Here is an 18204-nt window from a genome sequence, read left to right on the forward strand (position 1 = left end):
AACTCCTGAGCTTGTCAATAATGAGGGGACCCTAAGGAGAGATGGTCTTTTGGATCCCTTCAGTAACAGATAGCATTTCCTCTGCAACCAATTCAACATCCCTTTCAACTTTGTGATTCTGAAAAAATTACTCAATGTTGTGTAATTAATATTTGGGGGGTTGAGGGGTATGTTATTTACTTTTTAAGCAATGTATTACCATTGAACTATCCCATACATCACCAATCTCCTCCACCGTTAATCAACTCAACCACTGATCCACTCCACCAGTGATCTTTCTAACCTTCCTTTCCCCTACAGCCTAATGTTCTGCCTTGCTAGAATTTGCAGAGTTCTTGGTCGAAACGTTGTACTCAGAAAGGAAAAAATGTAGATTCATGGAGAATGCCAATGTTGATTCAGCACATAAATTCACACATCATATTTACTGTTTTATGTTCTTTTTCCCATGTTTAGCTTTATGGAAATTGCGCCATTACTTAGTCTGGCTGTACTTTGTTTCATAATGTTGCTTTCTCTCTGCTTTAGAAATATGGTGTTTGTATCTTTCAGGGCAGAGCAGATGGCTAGTGTTCAAAACGCTCAGAGAGCAGCCGCTGGGGACAGAGCAGATTTCTACAGAAGTCGTGGCCAAAGGACTGGCATGAAAAAGAATGCTAAGAAGAGTCGAGACGACCAGGCTGCTATTACAGCTGTCAGCACAAAATTCCCAGCCTATGAAAGGATAACGTTACGTGAAGGTGAACAACCTTAAGCCGACAAAAGTATTTCAAGTGTAGTTTTGTTATATCTTGAGCATACTTTGGGCCTTAGTTCAATATCTATATCTTAATTGTACCAAGAATTACTGAAACTTCACCTGTTTAACCTCATAGATGACCTTTGTGTTATCCAGGATTTAAGTGCCTGTTAATAAAAAAAAAATCTTGCAGTATCCTGTGTGTGTTTAACACGTGCAAATACGCCTTGATTCAAGTTTTCTGTGGAGATCCCCTTCCTCACCTACAAATTCCAAACTGGCAAACGCCATATCTGTGACTCCCATTTTTATGTCCCTAATCCCCTGTGCCAGTGACCCTTGCATAACAGTGTCCATGCTATCATCGGTCTGTGACTCTTTGTCATCTTGATTTAATGTTAGTGTCTGTAACTTCTTTTTATGTGTCATGTCAAACCCTGCTGTTGTTGGTGACCCTCAGTTCATTCTCTCTGGCTCCTTTCCCAATCTGCCATGTCACCCATGTACCCATGTTAAAAATGTGATTAGATAATTTTGATTTAAATTTCAGCATGTAAAACATTAAAAACTAAAAAGCCCCACTCTGATTGCTGAAGACCCTTAGTAGTTGGGAAAGTTGTGGCTAGTTTGAATGTACCTCATTTCACTGCGTCAAGTACTGTGTAAAAAGTAAACTATTCTAGGTCCTATCAATACACACGTATTGCAAGCTTCTTCAGTGTGCCCAAATCTCCTATTTCTTTCTGCGGTACGTCAGAATAAATACCCTGCTTTTACTTGTTTAATCTAATGATAAGAGAAATGATGTTAGTTTTATGCCAATCATTTTATTTTACAGTGAATTCACTTGTCAGTGTGATTTCGCTGAACTTTTTCTGCTAAATGAGCGTTTCTTTAAACAGTGCTTTTCTACTTTGCAGCTGGTTTTAAACGACCTGTTGTAGTCTTTGGCCCTATTGCAGACGTGGCAATGGAAAAATTGGCTCACGATTTGCCTGAACTCTATCAACTTGCCAGTAAGTCTTCAATAATCTTTATCATGAAATTCTCAATCTTTAGTTCTGGATGTCGACTGCAAAGTAAGAAAGCATGTATGCCGTACACTAGGTGAAATTGTAAGTGAATGCTGTATCTGACTGCTAAGTAGGGAGTTAAGAAGGTTGTTTATAACGTGGAAACTTTTCAGGTTTTGTCTACTTGCTTCTTTTATAGCAGAATATAAAGTTTGTGTTTCCACTAACCACAGAATGTTTTGACAAATCGATATGCTGTCACCTCTCAGGGATATCTTACATGAAGCTGTTTGTGATTGCAACTGGCATGTACCATTGTTAATCTGTTCTTGTTCCTTTTAACGTTCTGTAACTTACCATAACTGGCAAATGTCAGTGGTTTTTTGGTATTAGATCATAAGCATAACAACTAACAGATTTCTTTTTAGAATTGATTTTTAACTAACCTTCATCATCACCTGTTGCTTAGTTTAACTAAGGTTCAGTGAATTTCATAGCGTAGAGGTGGCGAAGGTCCCCAGCGTGATTTTGCAAGTGTTTACCCTTACCCTGAACTAACCTTGAAGTGAGTCTCTACTATATTTGACCTATTTTTGGCCTTGGTCAGCAAGATGATAATGCATGTGCGGTGATGCCCGCTATAGTTATGGTTTGTGTTGCAAAGCAAAAATCTGTGGTCCAGAGGAAACACAATGCCTACTTTGCTGTACGCCGTCCCTAGACCAAACTCTGGGGCAATTCTGAATTATAAACAGCACAGCAGGCCTTATTTCTTTTAACGATGGAGAGCGAATGGTATGCTGGCCTTTCCAGTGGAACTTGTCTAGTCAGTTTTCCGCAGCTGGATCCTTCATAGTTTCCCTTGTGCATGGACATAGCAGGATTGTATAGGCGATGGATTGCTTTGGCACACAGTGGGATCCATTTGGGATTGCCACTGTGGAGATGATGTACAAAATGGAGGTTGGAGTTAGCCTGCCAAATGAGCAGTGTGCTTTGCTAGCATTCCTGATGTTTATGTTTTGATCCAGACTAAGTTGTTGGAGAACTGGAGACATCAGTTTATTTAGAATTGCAGGGATAGCCTTTTGCAAAGGCCTAAGACATGCTGCTAATGCGTGTAAAGTGTGAAGGCTTCCTTCCCTATTCTGCCTACGTTTTGGATTTCTCTGAGCAGGATATTTGTAACAATATTTTCCTGCTTATGTGAGTAAACCAAGAATGTGCCTGCAGTTTTCCTAGATTTCTCAGTGACACCCGCCCTAGCGCAGTGACACTGACTGCTAGCATCCCAGCCAGGCTAGGGGACATCTTCTGAAAAATCAACATGTTCGATGCCATGCGTGGCCGTAGATACACATGCTCTGCATACTCCTGCTATCTAGTGTTGGGTTCGGGGCTGTGCAACAGGTTTTTCTTCAAAGAATTCTTTTGAGTCATGAGGTAAAGTGACTCCTCCTCTCAGTGATACTGTGCATGGGCATCGACTCCTTTGTTAGATTGTTTTCTCTCTGCCGTCGGGTTCTGACGTGTGCCTCTCTTCAACTCCATGCTGTACGAGTCTTCGGTTCTATCCTGTCTTTGACAGTGTAGGGAATCTCATTTGCTCTTTTCCAAACCGTTGCCGATAATCTTTGTTGTGTCGGACTTCGATCGATTGATCCTAGGGGTGCCACCTGTCTTGGGCCTATCTTTCCGCGTGCACTCTCATTACGGAAGATGTGCTCCTGATGATACGAACACCTTTTCCATTCTGTCCACAATGTTGCGCCAAATATCCACACACCGACCTGCACCAGGTGTGTAACCTCTGCCTGTTGCCAGACCCCAGTGAAGCTGACTGCGACACTTGCAAATCTTTCTGATCAAAAAAGACAGTTCGAGCACGAAGGGCAAGTTGACTGGAAACGTCTTGCTGCACCGAGGATGATACTCAGAACATCTTCGGTGAAGAGCACACCAAGGAAGAGCCAGAAAGTGAGGAGGAGGATGCAGCGTTCTCCATTGAGATCTCCAGCTCCTTTGTGGAGGAAGAGCTTGAATACACCCTGCCTCTTGAGCAGCTCATGAGTACTGCTTCCCCCTTGAGCAGCTCATGAGTACTGCTGCCCCCAACCTTTCTTCACTGAAAAAGAGTTCCAAATACCCACCCCTTCTACTTCTACAGGTCACCAGACCGTCAATGCCTTCGCCCATGTTTGGATCCAGATTTCGGATGCCCCACCTTCGGGCCTGGCTCCGAAAACTGCCATTAAACATAAGCCTTCTGCTTCAGCACTGAGCGCATTGGATCGAGTCTCCACCTAGCCAACATGGCAACCAACTCCATCTCCGTCTGTGCCAGAGTAGAAATAATCTGACGGCTTGATTTCAAAATCTACCGACCTCAAACACTCGAAGCTCTCTTCAGTTTCTTTGTCTTAGGTCGAGCCAATTCTTGAAAAGATGAACTTTAAACAGAGAAAGATCCATATTCATGAAGGCACGGGTGAATCATAGCCTCCTCTCCTAAAAGACATTTGGCATTACAGGAGGAATTGAACATTCCAAATAGAAGACAAAAGACAAGACTACAATCCCTGCATATCATCCTCCAACAACACAACCTCCTCCAGATTCACCACCATCTCCTCCTTCGCCACATCAGGACCCTCTAGACCATACACATGCAGGTTTGCCAACGTGGGAGTTTAGGAGAACCAGTAGGTGAACCAGATCCTTGGTCTATTTATGATACAGACCCCATAACTCTCAATGACCCAGATCTTTACCCATCTTGCCTTTTACCACAAGAGAATGCTAGTACTTACCAACAAGTAATTGCCAGGGCAGCTACCTATCATGGAATCTAACTTCATAGAGAATCTCTAGAACAGGACATCGTGTCCTACGTGCTGTCATCCACTCATAAGTTCTTCCCCTGCTTCCAGGCATGTTACGGCACACCGATGACATATTTAAAGAGCCTGTCCATGCCCGTGCCATAACCCCACGGGTTGATTACAAAAATGTGAAGCGGCTCCCTCCAACCCACTTTTTATATCTATCCAGGTCCCACTAGACTTCATCGTGCCTCCCACAGCTTGTAAAAACTGGCAAAGTGAGGCAAGTGGAGATACCCTCCTCCTGAGAGAGCAAGCAAATGCATTGATGCTGCTGGGAAACATGTCGCAGCTCAAGCAGCCAATCATTGGCATATTGCTAGCTCCCAAGCCCTACTTGCACGTTAGGATATGGCCTACTAGGATGAAAGGGAAGAACTGCGGCAGTGTCTTCCAGAAGAACACAAAAAAGGGGTCAACAACTAGTTAGCGAAGGTCAGCCCATCACCAATAATTCAATCAGATGTGCCTTAGATGCAGCAGACACAGCCGCTAGGGCCATCAACACCAGTATATTGCTCAGAATGCGTGTCTGACTCAGGTTTTAAACCAGACGTTCAACAAGCAGTTTTGATTTATTTGGCCCTAAAGTGGACTCCATTTTAGACAAAATGAAAAAAGCCACTGCAAAAGCAATGGAAGCACTGCAAACACCTACACCTCGCAGTTCTTTTAGCCGCTCAGGCTGCACGGGTGGATACAAATCCTTTGCCACAGCTGCCTTCACCTACCAGCAAAAGCAAGGGCAATCCACTTAAACTAAAGAATTTTACAAAGGCTCCTTTAGAGTGAATAATAATAGGGGATGAAGTATGGGTTTTTCAACACGTGGTGCAGCCTCCGCCCCCAAACAATGACTGCCCTCTCATTCCCCTGATCACATAAAATCTGTCATGGGAAGACTACAGTCCTTTTACCTGGTCTGGGAAACTATCACAACAGACCAATGGGTACTTGCCATTATCCAAGAAGGCAACTGTCTGGAGCTCATTTCCACACCACCTTACATTCCACCCCGCAATCACAGACTATTGCAGGATCACTTAACACTTCTGAAACAAGAGTTACAAGCCCTTCTTCCCAAAGAAACTATTAAACCAGCTCCCTTCATCAACAAGGCACAGGGGTGTATTCCCTGTAATTTCTAATATCAAAGAAAGCCCTGTCACTGAGACCAATTCTAGATCTCAGACCTCTAAACACCTACATCCTATCAGAACACTTTCACATGATTACTCTATAAGATGTCATTCCACTTCTACAGATGGGCGACTTTATGGCCACTTCGGACCTAAAGGAGGCCTTTTTCATTATACCCCTTCATCCTGCTTCTCGCAAGTACCTCAGGTTTGTCATAGCAGGAAAACACTACCAATTCCAATTTCTTCCCTTCGGTGTCACTACCACACCAAGAGTTTTTACATAGTGCCTAGCAGTAGTAGCAGCACACTTACGTTAACAAAACATTAATGTATTCCCGTACTTGGACGATTGGCTAATCAAACCCAACACATCTGCAGTGTCAGTAACACATACAAATTACAATAGACCTGCTACACAAATTGGGTCTCCCCATCAATGTCCCCAAGTCTCACCTTCAACTTCGTCAAATTCAGCCATCCTTGAGAGCAGTCCTCAACACACATTTAGGATTAGCTTACCCCAATCCCATTTGGATACAAAACTTTCAGGCATTCCTACCTCAATTTCAGATGTACAGTACACTCGCAGTTCGAACGGTTCTGTTTCTACTAGGTATGATGCGTCTTGCATTGCCATAGTTCCCATCGCAAGACTAAACGTACGCCCACTACACCAATCTTTCTTGTCAGTGGTCTGAGTCATAGGGTCACCTCCAGGATCTAGTGTTGATAGACAGCCAGATTCACCATTCTCTGCAATGGTGGAGCCCCTTCAATTTGTTTAAGGGACTGCCTTTTCTGGACCCTGTTCCTCAAATCACTTTCACTGCAGACGCTTCAGAGACTGGCTGGGGTGCACATCTCGACAACCACACAATACAAGGTCTGTGGTATGCCAAACACCAGTCCCTACACATCAACTACATCGAACTTACGGCAATATTCCTTTGACTGAAAGCATTCCTTCCCCAACTATCTCACAAGGTTGTCCTAGTCCGACTAGACAATATGTCAGCAGCCATGTACTAGGTACAGAAACAGGAGGGTGGGGTGGGGTGGGGTGGGGTGGGGGGTGGGGGGGTAGACCGTCTTTCCAGTTGTGAAGCCTCTCTCCGACCATATGGAACTGGGCTCTTCACCATCACATTCATTTGTTGGCAGAATATCTACCGGGAACAGACAACCATCTGTCCCTACTTTCAATAGTGGCGACTCCTCATAGACCTCTTCGCCACAAAAGAAAACGCAAAATGCCCAGACTTAGCATCCAGTTTCCCACACCCACTATCCAAGGGCAACGCACTATGGATGAGTTGGTCATGGATATTTACCTATGTTTTTCCACCCCTCCCTCTCATTCCATTTCTGGTGCGGAAACTCAGGCAAACGTCTCACCATGATCCTAGAAGCTCCAACATGGGCACGTCAGCCTGGGTTCTCAATGCTCTTGGATCGCTCAGTAGTCCCACATGAGAAGCTCCCCAACATGTTGGACCTTCTCACTCCGGATCAAGGACAAATCCGGCACCCAGACCCCAAGATGCTCAACCTAACGATTTGGCTCCTGAGGTCTTAGAGTTTGGTTATTTAAACTTCCCATCAGAATGCATGCACGCTAACCTACAACTAGAGCCTGCTACGCTGCAAAATGGAAGTGTTTTGTTTGCTATTGCCAGTCTAACACATTAATCCTATCAAAGTCACTGTGCAGTACATTATTTGCTATTTTCTTCATTTGGAAACGTCCAATTTGGCATACACTTCCATTCAATGACATCTTGCTGCAATAGCTGCCTGTCTTCAAAGTAGAGAGCATCTATCACTCCTCAGAATTCCTGTCATTAAAGTATTCATTGAAGTACTCAAACGAGTCACCTCGTGCGCCTCCTGGAACCTAAACATTGTGCTTACAAGGCTTATGGGTCCTCCTTTTCTAACATTACACTAATTTCTCTCATGGAAAATTGTATTTTTAGTTTCCATTACCTCACACAGGAGTGTTAGTGAGCTTCAGACATTAACCTTAGAAGAACCATTTTTACTAATACATTAACAAAACTTAGCACTTCGGACTAATCCAAAATTCATATCAAAGGTAGTTTCTCAATTTCAACTCAATCAATCCATTGAAGTGCCTGTTTTTTCCCCTAACGCTTTTTCTGTAGCAGAAAGACCTGTTCACACCTTAGATGTAAAAACAGCACTCAAGTTTCACTTGGACCGAACTAAAACGTTCGGGGAAACAAAACAACCATTTGTAGCTTTTTCACCACCACATATAGGTAACCCTATATCCAAATCAGGCATAGCCAGATGAATAGAAAAATGCATTCAAACTTGCTATATTAAAGCTGAAAGTCATTTACCTTTCATTTCCAGAGCGTACTCTACTTGTAAGAAGGGAGCAACAGTGACATTTTTAGGAAATGTCCCCATAGCTGAAATTTGTAAAGCAGCTACATGGCCTACATTGCATACATTTACTAAACACTACTGCGTAGATGTGTTAGCTCACCAACAAGCCAATGTAGGTCAGGTAGTGCTACTTACACTTTTTCAAACTACTGTAACTCCCACACGCTAGCCTCTGCTAATTAGGAGGGACTGCTGTACATTCTGTGTAGAGCATGTGTATCTACAGCCACACATGCCACCTACTGGATTGTTACTTACCCTGTAAGCATGTTGTGCTGTAGATTCACATGTGCCCTCCCTCTACCCCGAACGCTTGTGGCCGTTGCAGTTACTTTACACAATTCTTTTAGCATGGACATCTTTATACTGACACTTTACTTACACTCCTTCCTTACCTGCCTGCGTGAATGCAGTCTAACAAAGGAGTTGATGCCCATGCGCAACATCCCCGAGAGGAGGAGTCAATCTTCCTCGTGACCTGAAAACCTTCTTAGAAGAAAAATCTGTCGCACAACTCCAAACCCAACACTAAATAGCAGGAGAATGCAATGCATGTGAATCTACAGCACTACATGCCACGAACCGATATTTACAGGGTAACACATCCTTTTCTGCTGGATATTCTGCTTTGTATTAGAATTCTGCTTTGCTGTGTAGAGAGAGGCACTGTAGGTGTCCCTGTAGGAAAAGACTGCCAAGGGAATCACCCAGCAGTAGCTACCTAGTGGATAGGCTTCCCAGAGACGAGAACTCATCAAGAAATCATGTACGCCATCAACACTGCAGTGCCTAGGTGGAGATAAGCCCTGCAGGAAACTGTAGTGAGTCCTTACGCCAAACCTGTGTGAGGTGTGCATGTCGCCAGCTGCCTCCAACTTGGCCTCAAGGTTGTCTTGGTCCTCCTTCCTTAACTTTGAGAGTCGGTGGGGTTGCCTGTGTGGATTACGTTTGCCTGAGATCTGCAGTGGTAGGCCTTACTGTTGAGAGTACATTCTGTGTTCCAGAGAGCCTTCCACTGCTTCACAAATCAATGTGTGTTACTCTGAACTGAACCGTGACCTGCCATATTTCTACTTTGAGCTACACTTCTATCGTATACATTGTTAAACTACACCATGCTTCTGTATAGAACTTTATACAATATTTTCATACTTCACAAAAGTGTGGTTTTGCTTACATACCCCATACTTTTACATTTGACAGCATTTGCAGTCTATTAACAAAACAGACAATACATCTCTATTTTTAAAATTGCAGTTCAGCCTTCAATGGAAGATCTTGATAGTTCCCCTAGGATTCTCCATGTACCTATTTGTGACCTAAATGTGGTACTTAAACTTTATGGTGGCACCTTTTTAGCTGATGTATTCCTGCATTAGGGAAGGTAGTATTTCTGGTAGTTATCACTTCCTTGCAAAGAACCAGTAAGCCATACCCCTTGTATATTGAAGAAGCTTACTTACAAGTCCATTTAGTCAGGGAAGTTTGTTAAGCATATCTGATTATTATAGACTTGCTGCTTTAGAATTCTATTATTTCGTGATGCATGGAAGCATTGAGGCTTTCTAATGTTATGCTGCACTGTTTGTCACACACAACATTTCACTCCCTTTTATGTAGGCTGTGCCGTTTGCTCTTAATAGTAAATAAAGATAGGTGTACATGGCAAAATACAGTTGCTGGTTTTTGTAGTACAACATTTTACTATTTCCTTGCAGAAACAGAACCCAAGGATGCTGGCTCAGACAAGTCAAGTGGTGTGGTGCGTTTGAATACTGTTCGGAGGATAATTGAACAGGTAAAGTAACTTGCTATCTTGTCCAGTGCTCAAACATTGTTTCGTAATTAAGCTGATGCAACCCACAACGTGCCTCAGAGTAAACACTTCACGTTTCCCCAAAGATGGAAGGTATAAGAGCAGCAGTATATGATCCCTGAATGTGAGTGAGCATAAGTAGCCACACAACAATCTGCATTTGCCTAAACATTTAGTTGCTGCATTGATAAGTTGTTTAACTTTTTATCACAAAAAGAGCAGACCATCATCCAATCCATGATATTGGTTAATGGTATTTCATCTAAAAAAAAAAAGCACAGAAATGAAACCTATACTTTAAAGTAAATTGCATTGTGAGACTTTATCAGCTCAGATAGTTTCTTTATGATAGTTTGGGCAAGGAGGTGTAACACTGATCCATAATATATCCATTACACGTCGATAAGGCAGCATGAGCTCCATTCTTAACACCTGGATTTCTGTCATTTGCATGAAGTGACGTCCCTTAGAACTTTAGAAATGAATCTCACCCCCTTTATTCCTAGTTTACAACTGACAGGTAAGCATTCTCCAAGGAAGAAAAGTGGTGTCTTCAGACATGCACAGTTCTGGAAAGGTTCATTTGAATACAGGAACCTGGGACCGATTACATTTCTTATTCCACGTACGGTCGAATAAAAATTTGTCTGCTGGTTTGGTGGGTATTCCCTTCCTTCCCCTAGCCACTACCACCTACATATAAAAAGGTTTGACCATAGGTCTGCGATGGGAAACTTGTCATTATTTCTATTGTTATTCCAGAAGGTAGAAACCCAATGGGGGAGAGGAGGTAGGTAATCTTTAGAAGGAAGATAACTAATGTTCCTTTATGCAACTTGAATTTTCATCCAGTTTATAAGGGAGTTTTCTGCACTTTTTGGGTCTGTGATTGCCACAGTTTACATTGTGGTATCTGCAGCAAGGACACAAGTGGCAATGGTCTTGAGCGTGTTACATGAATGTTCCTGATGGTTGAACAGGCAATGATTCCAACATTGTGAATACCGCATTGCCCAGCACTCTAAGTGAGGCGGGAAATCCCAGGGGACAGCTTGTGGGCCATCCAACAATTTTTCATTCAAATCCGACTTTACAAAATATTGCATTGTTGTGCTGAAATGGAATTGAATGTAATTCGTCACTAGAAAGGGTTTCAGGTGTTTATTGATGGTCACAGATTCCACCATTGATACATTATACAGCTCATCTGCTCATGTACTTCACCATTCACTACTTGTCTTCTAATCTGGATGTTTTTATTTATCTGTCTCCCAATAGGATAAACATGCACTGTTGGATGTCACGCCAAAAGCTGTAGATCTGCTCAACTATACTCAATGGTTCCCTATTGTAATCCTATTAAACCCAGACAGTAAATCTGGTATTAAAGTCATGAGGCAGAGACTGTGTCCTTCCTCCAACAAGAGCTCACGAAAGCTGTATGATCAGGCAAATAAGCTTAAGAAGACATACCCTCATCTCATCACAGGTTAGATGCCGTGCATTCATAATTAATTTTTTTAATGTGCCATTAATTTATCATTTTGAGATTACATTGGGATTGATAACATGGCCAACTAGTTACATTGTGAAATTGTGCTCCAGTTTGATGCATGGTTCAAGATTTGCAATGGATTGTGCCTGCTAGGGTCTAAACCTGTCCCAGTCAGTTGTGATTATGGTCCATTACAACCTGATGATTTTGTTGGTAGCCTATGTGAAATCCTTTGGTGACCTCAGGGTGCTTTCATAATCTGGTTTGATGTACCCTGTGAGAAAGTTTGAAGATATTTGCTTTACTAATGCATTTACTGACTATAATTCCATTGTGATAAAGGATGCTTAAAATGCACCTCAGATTGAACCGAATTCTTTTTGCCAGATGACTAGCAAGGCTGTTGTTGGAAGAAAAAAAAATAATATGTATACACATTTTTACTTTCAAAGGTACTGTAAATTTGAATTCAGCAAATGAAGCTTGGTATGGCAGCCTTAAAGATTTAATCAAAGACCAGCAAAGTGAAGCTGTCTGGGTATCAGAAGGAAAGGTATTTTATAATTTTACCATATATCCAGCATATTCGAATTCACCAATAGCCTTTTAAACTAATGTGTCTACATATCTCTTCTTTACATATCTGCTAATGAATATTTTCATATTTAGATTACCTTTTTGAAATAGCCGTGTGAGTGTGGAAGAAGATATGTGAACTGTTAATGCTTCATGACCGGTTTTCTACTTGTCATGTAGAAGCCAAGATTGTGCAGAACAGTAATATGGGCAAACTAACAGATAACTGGTCTGCACAGGAATAGAATCTTTATACTGTAAAAACATCCTTATTCATTTAAGCCATTGATACTCAACCTTCTCCTCGTGAGACATATCTTGGTCATTTGTCTCTTCTAAGTTCCTGTTTATAGAATGTTGAAAAGCTAAGGTCTGCTCTTGTGGTTGGACTTATCCTACAGGTCATTTTTTGTGCGTAATTGTGTTTCTGCGTATCTCCTGTCCTTAGTATTCAAGGAGTGAAATGTCGCCTGGCCCCTAAGGTTTTTACTACATAACGGCGGTGTCACCCATTGCTGCTTAAATTACCATAAATATTCCAATTGGAGAATTTAATAATAAAGTTTCTAAATTAAATGTGAAATTGGGTGAAGGAAAGAATGGGCGTAATAGGTGCTATTTGAGGTAAAACAGGGTGAGCCTCTTACTGATGTGAACTTTGTTTCTGTAATTTCAACAGTGCACTGTTAGATCCCTTTGTACTTCATGCCTTTATCTGGTGTTGCCATGTTTCCTCTTTCTGATTATATTATTATCAATGCCTGGCCTTCGTTAGAATCATGTTGTAAGGAAGTCTCCGAGATTGTTCTTTTAGTTCTTGTGTGGTATGTTATCTATGTAGATACATGGGCCTAACTGCAGACTGGTATTATACTTGGTTTCCTGTTAGCAGTTTCCTTATGGTTTATAGTACAGTGCACAATTAATTCATCCCGTACATTTTGTTTGCTCATTTGTCGAATGCTGCATTGTTAAACTGTCGTCCTGCTTTTGTTGATGTGTCGAAAGTTTCAGCAACTGCAAAAAGATAATGCCAAAGACTGATACCCTTAAACGTTGTACGTGGTATTTGAAATTGCAGCATAACAGCTACAAGTGCAGTGCAGTTATCATTATGGCCTCAAGAGCCTTCTACCTTTGTGTCGACTTATTCACAGGTAGCCAGCAGCTCCCAAGTGTGAGGAATGGTCTTGTTGTCTTTATTCAGGGGCCTGTGACGTCTAACACCCATTATCCCATAAAATCCAACACTATTCTTGATGTAAGAATGGAACAGACTCCTTCCGCTACTCCGGAACCCAAACAGGATTAGTGAGGAAATATTAAATTAATTTGAGCGGTTGACCTGTTGCAAAGGATAGTGAAGGTATAGAAGAGGGAAAGGTCCAGCAAATTCTTTTTTGGTTGATGCTAAAAGCAGTAGAAGGAGGTTTGGGATGAGTAAAGGGGCGGTGGAGGGGGTAAGAGTCCGAGGTAAGGGTTTAGAATGGCTTGTTAGGGAGATCTGCTTTGGTATGAGATGATGTAAGGAGTGGTAGAGGAGGGAAGAGTCTACAAAGGGTTATTTTGAGGATCATAGTAGTAGAATGGGGTTTGGGATGAGTCTGAGAGTGGAGGTACATGATAAATTGAGAGGTATTTGGTGAGATATAGGGTAGTGGATTGAAGATGCGGAATTGGAAGGGAAATAATAAATATAAAAATACATAAGTACATGGAAGGTGTATATGTATAAGGAAGATAATATATGTAGATTTAAGTAGTATTTAAAAAAACTCAGACTTTCAAGTGTTGCAGTATTTTAAATGTATTTGTTCTTAACAGATTTATTTTTGTAATTCAATAGTAAATAGTTATGATAAAGATTTACTTCTTTATGCAGTCACCTATACACATGTTAAACAGAAAATAATTTAACCATAAGTAATATGTACATTTGTTAAGCAGAACTAACAAATATCTATATATTTGTAAACATGATTATTATACACATTTATACAAAGCAATACACATATGTAGGTACACATATATGGTCCAAATAAATGCTGATGTACACGGGGATCTGTGGGGGAGATCGAACTCTTGAGTAGTCTTCTGAAGATAAGGCAATTATCTGCGGATCTTATGTTTGGGGGTAAAGAGTTCTATAGAATAGAATGCTTGAACTGAGAAGGGAATTTGAGGCGAGGTATCAACCTAGAGCAGAGGTTCCTTTGTTGAATGTATTTAGTGATTTTATTCCTGGTGATAAGCGGTCCTGTTCCATGTATGGCTTTGTGGGTGATACAGAGCAGCTTGAATGTGAACTTCTAGTAGCCAGTAACCAATATAAGGCCTTCAAGGCAGGGGAGATGTGAGCTTGTGGCTTTATATGTAGGAGTAGTCTGGCAGCAGAGTTTTGACTCCGTTGTAGTCTTTTCGCAGTTGTTAAAGATGATCCGTGGTAGAGGCTACTGCTGTAATCGAGTTTAGACAAAAAAAAGAGAGAAAGTAGCCTGTACCTTGTGTGGAAATCCCAGGTGGGGGAAGATGCGTTGCACAGTTTTTATAGTAACAAAGCTTGATCTTGCTAGTTTGTACACTTGGACATTCATTGATAGCTAGGAGTCCAAGAACCTGAAAGAGAGAAAGTAAGGTGGTTCACACATGCTCGTGAGGTAAACAGTCTAAATAGCGATTCCTAAATATCGACCTATAGTAACATTGAGTTGGAAATATCGAAAGTACAGAATATCGAGTTCAAGAATATCGTTGTAAGTAATATTGATTTTTTTATATCGATGTAAGTAATATCGATATCAAATATATCGATGTTACTAATCTCGATGTTACTAATATCGATATTTGGGTTATGTATTTAATATGTATGTGTTGTATGTTTTTTGTTAAGCATTTACTTGTTTTAAATTATATGTGTACTATTTTTTATATTAATAATGTTATTTCTAAGTAAATTTTATGTTTTAGTACCCGAGCGGGTTGTGGGTTTATAGGGGAATAGGGTGGGAAGTAATTTTATTATAGTAAAGTAATTATTAATATTTAGGAATTGTAAATTAATTTTAATTAATTTTTGCGTTTAAGTTCTGTAGCGGGTTGTGGGTTTATAAGGGAATTGGTTGGGAAGTAATTTAATTGTAATTAAGTAATGATTTATTTTTATTTATTGGTATTGATCTTTATTTTATTTTTAATTATTGATTGACAAATCATTTTAATTGGTAATTAACTTTTTTAAATTGGTAATTAATGTTTGTAATTGGTAATTCATTTTTTCAATTGGTAAATATTTTATTATTAATTGGATTTTCTTTTTTATTAATTGGTAATTGTTTCATAAAAATAATTTTTGGGTATAAAAAATAATTTTATGGTTTAATATTTTTTAATTGTTAATCCATTTTTAAATGTTTTTGTTATGAAGAATATTTTAGTGTTCAATATTTATTATTTGGTAACTAATATTTATTCATTAATATATCTGAAAGAGACACGTTAGTGATAGATTCCTTACCTTAGAATATCCCCAGGCGTCAGACTGGATCCGGAAACTTTTGCGTAGCAATACCCCTGCGCGTCGGTAGGCGTCGTCTGCGGCTCCGCGTCCGTCGTCGTTAGCGCCGGAATGACGTCGTCGGAGTACTTAGACGCCGCCCATGCGCGCTGACGTCAGTTCTTCTTTTTTCCGCGCCAGCTAGCGCAGATCCGGAGAAGCTCTACCCCCAGTCAATTTTTGACTGAACTTTTGATCTTTTTGATCACTCTTTTTCTTCGAGTCTTCGACTCTATTGGTGCCGGTAGGGATGCCCGGGTTCAAGCCCTGCTCGAAGTGCGACCGACTGATGTCGGTCACGGACCCCCATCGTCGGTGCCTGAAGTGCTTAGGACTCGACCATGACGATCGAACCTGCTCCGACTGCCGGGCCCTGACGTCGAAGGCTAGGCGAGAGCGGTCCCGCAAGCGACTCGAGCTGAGGCAGTCGGCCCCGCGCCGCTCCCGGTCCCGGTCCCACGGGAGGTTGAGTGACAGGTCGCAAGGTCGGAGTCATCGAAGCTCCGGGAGTGGACACCGGTCGTCAGGTTCCAAGTCCTCAGGTAAGAGGCATGAGAGGTCGGAGAGACGTCATCGTTCCTCCGACCCACCCCGACGCTCGCACGATGCGGCTGGGGGTTCGGGCGACACCGCCCATGCGGCTCCGTGGGAGTCGCAAGCGTCGCAGCCTGCCCCACACCTTCGGGTCCCTGGGCACGGCGCGACGCCGGAGGAGATCGAGCGGTACCTCATGGCCATGAGGTCCCTCCCTCCTCAGTCGGATTCCGTGGCGCCTTCGGGCCAAGCGGCCCCGACCGGAGGTCCTAGCGGGTCGGGTGCTTCGGCCCCGACGCCGCCGGGTGCTTCGGCCCCGACGCCGCCGGGTGCTTCGGCCCGACGCCGCTGGTGACTTCGGTCTCGGCGCCGCAGGACCTCACCGGATCCGCTTCCGGATCCGGGTCGTCGCCGGTCGACCTTACGACCTCACCGGCGCCGGCCCAACGGGTGTCACCACCGACGCCCGCTGTGGACGCCGTCCCCAACGCCTCCTTCGGTCCAACTCTGGCGCCGGAACGGCGCCGCTGGGCGCCGCTTCCGACGGCCTATGGAGATTTTTATTTCCACGAGGAGGCCCCGTCTACTGAACCTGTTTTGCAGGGTACGGGTGACGAGGAGGAGGATTGGGAGGGGTCTGAGGACCCTCTGGCACTAGATTGCCAGTCTCAACAGGACTGGACATATGAGCTTGGGGAGGCCAGTGGTCTTGACACTTCGCCAGACACTGGATTTAGCTCCCCTCCGACTGTGGCTTCGGAGGCGGGGCTCTACATATAGTGTAGTGTTGACGAAGGCAGCTAAGGCCTTAAACCTTAAGCTCCCCGTCGCGGCCGTGAGGACTAACCTCCTCACCGAGGTCCTCAAACCGCAGTCAAGCTCCAGTGAGCCTCTACTGCCGTTCAATGAGGCCTTGTGTGACGTTCTTGTGGGCACTTGGTCCAAGCCCGCCACAGGTCCGCCTGTGGATAGGATCGTGGCCAGACGCTACCGCCCGGCCCCGGGCGACCCATGCTTTTTGTCCACCCACCCCACCCCACCCCCGAGAGTCTGGTCATCCAGGCCTCCAACTCCCAGACCGCATTCCCGTCGGCCCGACCAACAGGGAATCCAAGAGATACGAACAGTTCGGGAAGAAGGTGTTCTCGTCTGTTAGCTTAGGGCTGCGGTCTGTGAATACCGCCTGTCTCTTGGGCCGCTACACCCACACTCTGTGGGACACGGTTGCGGAGGTGCTGCCACAATGCCCGGAGGAGGTCCAGGCTAAACTCGCCCAAGCGCTTGCGGAGGGCCGAGATGCAGCACGCTTTTCTATCCGGTGTGGACTGGATACAACGGACTCACTGGGCAGGGCGATGGCAACGACGTGGAGGTTCGACACCACGCCTGGTTGCGGTCCGCCAACTTCTCGGCCGATGTCCAGGCCACACTCCTGGTCATGCCGTTTGATGGCCGTCGCCTCTTCGGCGACAAGGCAGACCATGCGCTGGAACGTTTTAAGGACTCCAGGGCTACGGCCAAGTCCTTGGGCCTCACGGCCCCACGCCAGCAATTGGGTGCCTTTCGCTCCTTTTGTGGCCACGGAAGGGGCGCCCCCCCACGTACTGCCAGCCACGCGCCGCAAAATGTTCAACAGCGCGGTGGCAGACGTGGAAACCGCCGCGGCGGTCGGGGACAACGGCGAGGCCAGTCCACACCTCCCTCAACAGCACCCGCCTCCAAACCTTCCGAGTTTTCAGGCCCATGTGACGCCTGTGGGAGGCAGGGTTTGCCATCACCTCTCCCACTGGCGCTCAGTCACTTCGGACAGGTGGGTGCTGCAGATCGTCCGAAGGGGCTACTCACTCCCCTTCGAAGAGACCCCTCCAACAATGCCACCGCATGTCGGGGGATCACTTGCAACTTCTGTAGGAGGAAGTCACGGCCCTCTTGGCCAAGGGGGCCATCGAGCGCGTTCCTGGGCCAGAAGTAGGGTGTGGATGTTACTCCCACTACTTCCTGGTACCCAAGAAGGGCAAAGGGGGCCTACGCCCTATCTT

At 43.8% G+C, this 18204-nt stretch overlaps 1 protein-coding gene across 3 annotated transcripts in view; it reads left to right on the forward strand.

Moving 5' to 3' along the window:
* The window catches only part of LOC147727192 (tight junction protein 2-like), a 595437-nt gene that overhangs the window by 462254 nt on the left and 114979 nt on the right, over positions 1 to 18204 (forward strand). For all 3 annotated transcript variants that reach the window (XM_086961242.1, XM_086961240.1, XM_086961241.1), the window contains 5 exons: positions 553 to 740; positions 1660 to 1755; positions 9910 to 9989; positions 11286 to 11496; positions 11955 to 12055. In XM_086961242.1, coding sequence (XP_086817368.1) covers positions 553 to 740; positions 1660 to 1755; positions 9910 to 9989; positions 11286 to 11496; positions 11955 to 12055 — 676 coding nt within the window. The remainder of the gene's footprint in view (positions 1 to 552; positions 741 to 1659; positions 1756 to 9909; positions 9990 to 11285; positions 11497 to 11954; positions 12056 to 18204) is intronic.

This window comes from Lissotriton vulgaris, chromosome 3_1 (assembly GCF_964263255.1).
Source record: "Lissotriton vulgaris chromosome 3_1, aLisVul1.2, whole genome shotgun sequence".
Classification (NCBI taxonomy): domain Eukaryota; kingdom Metazoa; phylum Chordata; class Amphibia; order Caudata; family Salamandridae; genus Lissotriton; species Lissotriton vulgaris.